This window comes from Sinocyclocheilus grahami, unplaced genomic scaffold (assembly GCF_001515645.1).
Source record: "Sinocyclocheilus grahami isolate Dianchi unplaced genomic scaffold, SAMN03320097.WGS_v1.1 scaffold306.1, whole genome shotgun sequence".
Taxonomy (NCBI): Eukaryota; Metazoa; Chordata; class Actinopteri; order Cypriniformes; family Cyprinidae; genus Sinocyclocheilus; species Sinocyclocheilus grahami.
In genome coordinates this window covers 660189-671369 of record NW_015505485.1, presented here as the reverse complement: position 1 = coordinate 671369, position 11181 = coordinate 660189, and the positions used below count along the sequence as shown (strand labels likewise).

At 38.0% G+C, this 11181-nt stretch overlaps 1 protein-coding gene across 1 annotated transcript in view; it reads right to left on the bottom strand.

The window, feature by feature from the left end:
* The window catches only part of LOC107601511 (N-terminal kinase-like protein), a 19586-nt gene extending 14220 nt beyond the window's left edge, over positions 1–5366 (bottom strand). The window contains exons 1-6 of the mRNA XM_016293731.1: positions 5146–5366; positions 4183–4323; positions 3774–3896; positions 3461–3681; positions 3184–3274; positions 1539–1694 (exon numbers count right to left, since the gene is read on the bottom strand). Of these exons, the coding sequence (XP_016149217.1) occupies positions 1539–1694; positions 3184–3274; positions 3461–3681; positions 3774–3896; positions 4183–4323; positions 5146–5253 (840 nt within the window). The 5' untranslated portion in view covers positions 5254–5366. The remainder of the gene's footprint in view (positions 1–1538; positions 1695–3183; positions 3275–3460; positions 3682–3773; positions 3897–4182; positions 4324–5145) is intronic.
* Positions 5367–11181: the final 5815 nt, after the last annotated feature.

Here is an 11181-nt window from a genome sequence, read left to right as displayed (position 1 = left end):
ATATTGATAATCAGCAAATCAGCATATTAAAATGATTTCTGAATGATCATGTGACACTGAAGACTGGAGTAATGATTCTGAAAATTTAGCCATGATCACAGGAATAAATTACATTTTAAAATCTTTTCAAATAGAACGCAATTTTAAATAGCAAAAATATTTCAACATTTTTGCTGTACTTTGGATCAAATAAATGCAGCCTTGGTGAGCAGAAAAGAACTCTTAGTAATTCTTGTAGGCTGATTATTCTTATAGATGGAAACAAATGTGCTTCAGCCAGAAAAAAGGGTATGAAAAGTGCTCCGAGTCGCTGCAGAAAACAAAAAAATTGAGCAACAACAAAACCTGGAAATGTTGCTGGAGACGGGCTTATTATTGAAAATGCAAACTGATTGTCTGCCAGCAAGAGGTGCTTTGAGAGCGGTAGAACTAGCTGTTTTCCCTGTAACAGCTGTAATCAAATCAGCTCTGCTCATGAATGCTACTTTATTAGATAAAAACTAAAATGTCATCGAAACTTTTCTGAAGACAGTCGGTTCCCTTCAGAGATACATTCATATAAAACACCCGCGCCGTGTTATGATTTTGAAACGTGCAGTGCTCATGTTTATTCAAAGAAGTCAAACACCACAAATAAATCAATGTATGGTAAACACTGGTAATGTACATCAAAATATCGGAAATGTGTTTTAAAATCATATCACCGTTATTGAAAAAATTATATCGCGAAACATTAATATTGAATCATTGTCCAGCCCCATGACAAAGACATTTATAACAAGATTTATATTCAATAAATGCTGTTCTTTTGAGCTTTCTATTCATCAAAGAATCCCGAAGGGTTTCCAAAAATATATACAACAGCACAGTTGTTTACAACATATGTCTTTCAAGCCCCAAATCAGCATATTAGAATGATTTTTTTTCTTTCAAAAACATAAAAAAACACTTACCAACCCCAAACTTTTGAACGCTAGTGTAATGCAACACAATACAGGCTCACAAAGTAAGATAAACACACAACTGTTTAAATACCTGTATCTCTTCCAGAAACAGACAGCTCTCCACAAAGCTGTTGTTCATAAAGCCTCCAGGAGATCTGCAGTTCAGTAAGAATCGAGCAGGGTTGGGACGAATCTTTGGGTTTGCTCCCACTAACTCACAGTAATGCGGCACTAACTGCTTTGGAATCTGTAAGTAGTAAAAAAAAAGAAAAAAAAGAGAATGGTTTGAAAGAGAATAGCTTTTATTCTGTATGTAATAATCAAAACTACTGAAGATTGTTATTGCACTAGTTAAGACACAATTAGTTAAAGGGATAGTTCACCCAAAAATGAAAATTTGATGTTTATCTACTTACCCCCGGGGCATCTAAGATGTAGGTGACTTTGTTTCTTCAGTAGAACACAAACAAAGATTTTTAACCATTGCAGTCTGTCAGTCTTATAATGGAGGTGAATGGGAATCACGGCTAAAACATACAATAAAACTAAAATACAGGCTCACAGAAAAAGACAAACACACAATTGTTTAAATACCTGTATCTCTTCCAGAAACAGACAGCTCTCCACAAAGCTGTTGTTCATAAAGCCTCCAGGAGATCTGCAGTTCAGTAAGAAACGTGCAGGGTTGGGACGAATCTTTGGGTTTGCTCCCACTAACTCACAGTAATGCGGCACTAACTGCTTTGGAATCTGTAAGTAGTAAAAAAAAAAAAGAAAAAAAAGAGAATGGTTTGAAAGAGAATAGCTTTTATTCTGTATGTAATAATCAAAACTACTGAAGATTGTTATTGCACTAGTTAAGACACAATTAGTTAAAGGGATAGTTCACCCAAAAATGAAAATTTGATGTTTATTTTTACCTCTGATTCACCGCAATGTCCGAACTGTCCTGAGCACGTCCTCTTCTTCTTCTTGCTTTACAGCAGATCGCAGACTTATAAGTGCATTACTGCCACCTATCTCTCAAATGGACCATTGACACTCTATCGACAATCTCAATTAGGCATGTCAATGGTCCATTTGAGAGATAGGTGGCGGTAATGCATTTATAAGTCTGCGATCTGCCGTAAGCAAGAAGAAGAAGACGCGTCACTCGCAGGCTGTCGAGGACGTGCTCAGGACAGTTCGGACATTGCGGTGAATAAGAGGTAAAAAATTATATAAATACGGTTCAGTTTCTTGCACAAAGAAAATGTTGGGTTGGGTATCGAGAACCGGTTCCATTTTAGAACCGGTTCCAAATTTCCAATAATCGGGTATTCGATAAGACGTGCATTTTAATTCCGCTTAACGATACCCGCGCTCACATTTTAATGTGATTTTAAACTATTTAAGTGCACGAAGGGAAAGAACTTGCACCCTGTTTGTGTGCAGCGCACACATCTGAAGCGCGAGCACAGAGAACAGTGGTCCCGATGCAGGTTCCCAACCTGTGTCCGTTCTCGAACTGTTCCGTGCATTTCCACAAAGGTTGTTCTGGGCCAGAACTGACCTCGCGTTAACATTTATCGTCCAGTATGCACGAAATACGTCGGTATATCATCATAAACACAGCCGTTTTTTTGTCTTAAGTGAACGTAAACAGATGAGAAAGAAAACGCATGTGTAACAGTATTTTTAGATCTGTGTGCGTTCGGTGTTAAAGAGACAGCAGTCTAATAAAGGTGCTGCCTATCATTAATGTTAATCAAAGAACAAAAGAAAATCATTAACTGACTGAATATCTTTCGTAAATTTAATGAGGATTAATCAATATTTTATTTATGAAAAGAAAACTATACAGTGTTTTTAAACTTTTGATTTCAATTTCTGTACCTGACATTTGTTCAGTTTTATTTATTTATGCTATTGCTAATTAATTGGTTTACTTGTATTTAACAATTTAATGTTTGAAATTTATATTAATCTAGTTGTTTTTTCTGTGGTATTTTTTTTTTATAAACCATAGACATAAAACAGAATAAATATCTAAATATTTGACTTAAAAATTTGTTTAATGGATTTTTTTATCTTATTGGAATCTGAATTAGGAATCGATAAGAATCGGAATCGATAAGCAGAATCGGAATCGATAAAATTCAAACGATACCCAGCCCTACCTGGGGGTAAGCAGATAAACATAAAATTTTCATTTTTGGGTGAACTATCCCTTTAACACTGAGAAAAAATTATCTGGTACCTTGCCGAGAGATCGTAACGAGGAGGCACGTGGTAAATTTCCATTAAATACTTCCCAAATGAGACAACCCAGACGCCACACATCCCCTGTCCTGAGATCATACAGACACAACAATAAGCTATAGCTCATTAAATATGCATTTTACTATACATTTTAAATCTTGATTGAAAGTAAAGTCAGAACATTTTCTGCATTCAGAAAATGTAATAACCTATAGAAAATATTTGAGCTGAAAATGAATAAAGAGAACTAGAAAACAAGAGATTTCTGCCTGTACCATTTTTCTCCACCATTGCCAGGGCTCTCTGGAGGGTCATATCTCTCCAAGTCGGGGTTAATCACTTTAGGTGGTGGTAAGGAGATGGAGTCTCCCTGGTCTGAGGTCACATGATCCAACCCTCCAAGTTTCCATTCACCAGCACGGTCCACAAAGACGGCCCACATGCCCAAGTTATTATGGTTTAGATGGCAATCATTCACCAAGAAGCTCAGCGCTTTCTGATGGGAAAGGAGTGACAGCAAACTGAGCAATTTAACTAATGACTGAACAATAATTTAATTTTAGTTTGTGTCTTTATTTGACAACTTACCACAATCTGATGAAGGCCCCATGACACCTCTAAATCACTCGCACCACCCTTCTCCGCCTGGAGCTTCAGGTGAGCAGCTAGAGGAGTCACTGGCTCTGTGACAATGTACAAGCTTTTCTCTGTCTGATGTCAAACAGGAAGACAGTCTGAGTTTTAATAAAAATGCCTTTTTAATAATTACAATTAGGACTAATCTTGACCGTCAAAAGTTTGTGTAACATCTCCCACTAACAGAAAGTGACTAAAATATTTATATTCTGGGATTCAAGTATATTGGAATGTAAGACAAGGGGTTACATTCACAAAGCTCACCTCAACCTGAATAATCAAGAAGACAAGATGAGGCACTTCTTCAAGAGAACAACCTCCTTATGAGTCATCATCACACATCAATTCATGAGATCCTTACCTCAAGCCCATCTACATAGGACAAGATGTTGGGATGTCTGAGAGTTTTTGTGCGTTTGAGAGCTGCTTTAGCCAGCTGTGTCTGCTCCTCTGTTCCCTGGGAAACCTCATACACAAAGACTGACACTGGCTCACTAGTCGTCTGGAATAAAGAGGGATTACTAGTTAACGCAAGTTGCAATTCATCTATATTAGGCAAAGAAGAATAGTGCAATTAGATTTGGAAAACTAGAATGTCCTCATTATATTGACTAGACTTCTAATAAACGAAACCACTGATATATAGCCTTTAGTCAACAACAACACAGTAACAAGCCTCCCCTGATGTTTGAGCTGCCATCATAACGCTGATCAGATGATAAACAGAGATGATCAGACAGTTACTGATGCCTGCCAGTAAAATCGGTAAATGACAATCATATACAATTATTGATATGACATAAGTAATTCTGGTGAATAATGATGTGTTACAGTTATTAATATGGCCTGTCAGGACACGTGTAGAGTAAATACAAACTCTGCAGCTTTTCTCAGCAATTTATATAATCATACATAATACAACGAGTGATGACATTTTAAAACTCCATACAAAATAAAAGGAAACACGTACACAAATGAATACTAACGATTCGAGTCATACAATCCTAATTCAGCCGTTTAATGTGTCTGCAGTTTTCTGTTGACGTGGCCACAGGAACGATACATTCTGTGGTGAAAGGATGACAAAAGAAACCTAGTTTATGTTATAAATGGTCCTTATATTCAAACGAATGCGCCTCCAAAGATTTTGAGTCCTGCCTATTAAAATATATACCCATACAAAGTATGTCAGGGTGTTATGGAGCTCTCTTTACCTTTACTTTACTGCGCAACGCTAAGCGGAATGTAGCTAAACTTTAGACCGAGGCTTCAGCGGCCTGCTGCGTCACTATTTGCTTTATATTAATATGTCAAATCATTTTACCTTGCGCTTGCCCCGACTAAGGGTCCATATGCCTGACTTTTCTTGGTTTTCGGGTAAAAGCTCATAGTTGAAGTCTTTAATAGGATCCCGTGCGAAAAAGGACCACATCCTTCCCCGTCAATCCAGCCTACGATGTTGCTGTAGGACGGACAGCGAACCAACAGAGGACGCAACTGCTCCGCGACCAACAAGCCACCAAGCAAAGGATTGCAGGCCACCTGACCCTGAATCCTTTTCATCCTGTTTGTATGTTAGTTCATTCATTTATATATGTTATTATATTATAAGTGTTATTATTGGCATGAATGTAATTTAAGTTGGCCCCCACATAGGAGAGACCTGGGCTAGTTGTCACAAGGCTTATATGTCAGTATAACAACATGGTACAATACCACCTTTAGCTGTGTTTTTTTGTTGTTGATGTTGTTCTCTCTTATATTAGATTTTTTTGTTTTGTTAATTATATCCTTTAAACTAAAGTACCTCTATCATATTTTCACTATCGCTGTTGGGTAAACAAGTGAACACAATAAAACCACGGACTTCGGTACATTTTTCATGTTCAAAAATCAAATGTGTCCTCTGAATGACTCATTTGCTGTTTAAAACTCCTCGTATGAGTGTCTGCATGCTAGAGAGAGAGTTGCGAGGGCGCGGGCACAGCCGTGTTGCCAGATCAAGCTATTATAAGCGTCTTTGGACTTGTCTTTTCCACTTAATTTGACACTAGAAAGTTAATAAAGTGGGAAGTTGCAGTTTAGGGTTAGCGATATCTTTATCTGATTTATAAAAGATTTGAACTAATTTCGGTTTATCTTTTATTTATTTTTTGGTTTGTATTTGTTTTCATAATATCTGGTAATATTGCAGACACTATGTGTGCAGTACACAAGCCACGGTTAAGACAGCTGACTCCACTAGTGTCTCGCTCGCGCTCTCTCGCTCTCTCTCTCTTTCTTTCTCTCTCTCTCTCTCGCTCGCACACACACACGATGCGCAAAACTCCGCATTTGAACAGTCAATAGCAAATACTTAAACTAATAACAAAACAGTAGCTGATTCAGAAGCGCCAGATTGTCATAGCAAAGTCAGAATTACCTCCTCTCCTAGGTTCACGAAACAGTCCTACATAAAATGCATTGCTGTTCTGTTGTAAGTAATCTTAAAGATTCCTAAATGCATCTACTTTCCGAAGGCCAAATAAAGTGCTTTTGCTTTCGCCCAGAGTCTCCCTGACATGCTGCTCCTGAAACCACACCTTCTTTCTTTGCGTGAACATTTGGGCGGCATTATGCTAATATTTCCACATAGTGAGATAGATATGTGGGGGCGTGTTAGAACGAGCCGTTTTAGGGGGGCGTGGCAGAGTTTTAACTTTGATAAAGAATATCTCTTTGGTTTTGAGACTTTAGTCTTTGCAACTTCAGGGATCTTATCTATGCACAATCAGCTTGTAACACTCCGAAGAGAAAGGAAAACTTGAAATCGCATTATATGACCCCTTTAAACTGACAGCAATCAAAAAAGCCCACGGATAGGTTATTGCTGACAGGATACCACATTAGGTAAGGAAAACGAACAAGCAGGTTGCAGAATGAAATTAAAAACACTAGCCATGAAGAAGTCTATGCTATTTCATTCAGTATTGTAGTTACATTTTCATGCTACATAGTCATGCTAAAAACATTAAGAGCACTAGACAAAGTTATCATCTATATAGCAATGGTTATTAATGAAAACTATAACAGTAATATGTATTGTTGCATGAATAATAAACAACTGAAAATATTATCCACCCCTAACCTATAGTAAAGTCTTACCAAATTTTGATGCAATATATAATTTAACGCGGATCACCGCAAAAGAGAGAAAACATCTTTCACAAACATCTACATGTCTGTCTCTTTTAAAGCGTTTAGTTTATATAAAGAGTTGTATTTGTAGGGGTTATTATAGCAGAATTCTTAACCCCAACCCAGGCCTCACTAATTTTCAAACCCTGGTTACGGCCATGAAAAAAAAACCCACACTGGTATGCATTCAGACAAGTATCAACTATACAATGGATAATATAAAAAATTAAAATTGGGTGAAATGTGTTATGAAGAAAATTGCCGACTATATATATCAATACCCTGATATAATACAAATACCCTGGCCAATCATCACTCCAAGCGGCTGAGTTTACCCACATTTTGTGACATCAACTTTGGAAAGAAGTGGCTCAGAAAGTCATAAATAGCCAATTTCCAATGAATGATAAACACGAGTACCAACATCATTTTCATCTATGTGGACCTGTATTATGAGCTTATACACAAATGACCATACAAAAGTGAATCAACAAATATTTATTGGAATCGAAAAACAGGTGGCATAATAAAACAAACTCATCCATGCATTTATTAAAACCCGACAGATGAAGGTTCAGTTTTGAGACTTCAAGCAATGTGATGCCAATTCGGTGGACCATTTGAAACAATTCATCAGGTCATAAAATTGTGCAACTATACAATAAGCCACCAATACACAGACCCTGGAGAACTGCTGGCAGAGGGAAAACCCTTTCTAGTTACATCCCAAGACTAATGAGGTACATACACTACTCTAGTAGCTGTAATCTGACAATTGAATGCAGGATTTCAGAAATACCATACAGTTCAACTGCATTTAATAACTTATCAATATAAATGAAACTTTAGGAAGCAATGAATTTGGATTCCTTAAGTACTGATATGAACTTGCATGTAAACTCAAAGGTGACATTGGACCATTAGCAAAACTTTATTTCACAAGTATAAACAAATTTGACATCAATTTTAGACTCATTGAAATAAGAACCATCATCAAAATGAGAAACAAAAAAAACAAAACAACTAACTACACTTAGGGTACACTAAAGAGTATAACTTGAGCAGAGGTTAGAAAGCAAAGACGCCGCAGGGAATTGAACCCCGTCCTGAGAATCAGGAGTGCCTCCACCGGAGTCTTTTGCTTTTTTTCTTATGAGGTTAAAAAAAAGCAAAACCTGAAGGAACAATCCTAAGATTATTCCCTCAGGAAAAGAAAAACCTCAAACCTGCTGCTCTACAATACTCGGGTCTTCTTTACCCTGCCCCGTCCTGAGAATCAGGAGTGCCTCCACCGGAGTCTTTTGCTTTTTTTCTTATGAGGTTAAAAAAAAAGCAAAACCTGAAGGAACAATCCTAAGATTATTCCCTCAGGAAAAGAAAAACCTCAAACCTGCTGCTCTACAATACTCGGGTCTTCTTTACCCTTAAACTATGCAGACTGCAGGTATCGCCAATCCCTGGATAAACTTCAAAACATCCAAAATGCCATTGCTACTATTGAAGCAACTCATTTTCATATGCTTCTACTTGGAAGATCAAATCTCTGACCAGCGAGGTCTTGAACAAGGCTGCACTTGCATTCAGGTGTGACTTGTTCCTATTTAAAAGCTGAAACACAAAGAGAAGAGTTTAGAGCCCCCCCACCCACCCAACCCAAAAGTGTCATAACCAATGTAATTCAAACATCAATTACCACCAAACAATGGTCCAGGTCTCGAAATTGCACCAACATGGCCAGAACAAAATCCTGCCTTTGTGAATCACCATTCCTGTAACTAGACAGACGCTCGCAGGGTTTTTCCATTCCCCCCCACAGACTCCCCGAACTATTTTCATAATCTTTAAAATCTTCAAAAGTACACATAAAAACTTATCTCCAGCCAGTGACGCTTTACACCCAATTCTTCAGAGTAAAGTTTTAGCAAGTCTACAGCTGCAATGGAAAAAAAACAGAGCAAAACGTTTACAAGCCCACATCCCCCTCCCTCCCCATCCCAATACAATTTAAATCAATTTACAATCCATTGCAAATACTTGTTGCACAATTGCTTTGATGCAAGCACATCCATCCACTCCCATGTTATGGCCCAGTCTCAATTTTAGAATCACAACAGCATACCTGAAAAGATAGAAAGTGTTGCCCCACCCCTCCCAAATTCCAAACAGTAACATTGGATTTGATAGAAATTTTAGTGCAAGTGTTACGTGCATGCATATTTATGAAAAAGTGAATGTTTGTTCAACCCACACATAAGATTAAGATCAACTACATGTACTTAACTCAGCAGAGCGATGCTCAATTAGCAGCAAAATATGACGAACAAGGTTGATCAGAGCGGCTGGATGTTTCATCAGGCGGTTAGAGCTCTCCCAGATGACAAGACAATTTTGCTCCCTAAGTGAAATTGACCTAAGAAAATCAAGAATTGAAGGAAGAAAAAAAAAAAAAAAAAAAAAGGAAAAGGAAAAGACTCGCAGACACACAAAGGAACTTTAGTGAAGGGCTTCCGAGGTTTGGACAAGGCTCTCAAGCGCACGGTAGCAGGATTTGATCACTAATCATTCAAGTGAAGACATTCATCAGGGCAACTGCTCTCACAGACAGCCTCGCATTCAGATGCAGTTGAGAAGGCGGGGGACAAGACGGGTAATCTGAAACAAAGAGCTTCTACACAAACACTTCCACCACACCGACTTCAATACTAAGGAGTTAAGAGATATAAAAGAAACAGTGCATAAAGCAAATAAAATAAAATAGTGTAGCTTCTGAAGCATTGGTGATTGACGTTACTGAAGATTACAAAATGTTGCATGAGGATTCTACAATCAAGTTTAAAGATTCAGACACCTGGTAACTAGACTCCACAGGACGACATCATGTAACTTTCACCACACAGCTGGCTGATGAGATTTCTGCAGAAGAGAAAGGAAAGTGCAAAGCCCTCCCCACCCCAAACAAATCTTTTCCAGATAACTTTCGGTTATACAGCCAACGCCAAATAAAGCTGCACAGTTGCGCAGCTTTTCCCAGCCACTATAAATTTGGAGTTAGGAGCACATTTGTGCAACAGCTGAACAGACTATCGCTATACATTTGTAAAGCAATTTTTTCACCCTGCACAGTTGCACAGAGCAGTGGCTGGGCAATTAAAACATTTTAAAAGTTTAGTAGTTTAAAATCTTCTGTTGCACAACGAATTGTCCTGCCTGCCGAAGTATTCAGTGGAACCGGATGAAGTGGCATTCTTCACGAGGCGTCGTAAAATTCTGCAAGACCAAAAATGGCAACAAAAAAAAAGACCCCCTCAGCCCACCCTTACAAAACAGCCCAATATCCAAGTAAAAACAAAGTCTATCAGACATTAAAATGGTAGGCTTATGTATAAGAGACTACAATTTAATGCATAAAGCATATCTTCAAGTTAAATTTGTATATTTTGCCTTTCTTCCTTCGACCTGAGTACAGTTGTAGGACTGGACTGATCTGCCTCTCCACCTTGAACAGAGTCGACATCAAGCCCTGGCATCCAAGCTCTACAAAAAGCGCCAAGCTTTACACTCACACCTGAAAAAGCACAGAGAAATACCCAAGAAAGCCCCAGACATACCCCAAGAAACAAAATGCATACCAAAATATTTCAAATCACAACAAGCTATGCATTTATTAACTGAAAATGGGAACAGTTACAGAATGTACACTTACATACAAATTACAAAGCTAATTTGTAATAAGTGCTCGACCACACATCTTAACAATTGTAACAGACTATTAATGGAATAAGGTTAGGAACAAATGGGCTTGCTTAGTGACCTTACGTGACCAAAAGAGGCAGAAGTTGATTGATGCGAAAGCAAATCTTTACATACAATGTTAGGATGACATCTTCAGTTGAAAGCATTCAGGGACACTGCACACTGAAAAATGCAAAGGGGGAGGAAAAGAAAGCCTACACACATCCCCGCTCTTCAAAATACAAAAATTTTACCAAACAATAAGCAACTAATACAATTACTGCATAGACACTTAGCCATGAAATTGTATTCAAGTACAATACAATACAATGACAGACGAAAGCAAATGAATGCCATTTACATGAATACCCCATTACTTGCCATTAGAAAACGTTAAAAGCATCTTGGCCTCTACTGAAGTAGCTTTGCTCCTTAAGTGTGTGTGGGGGGG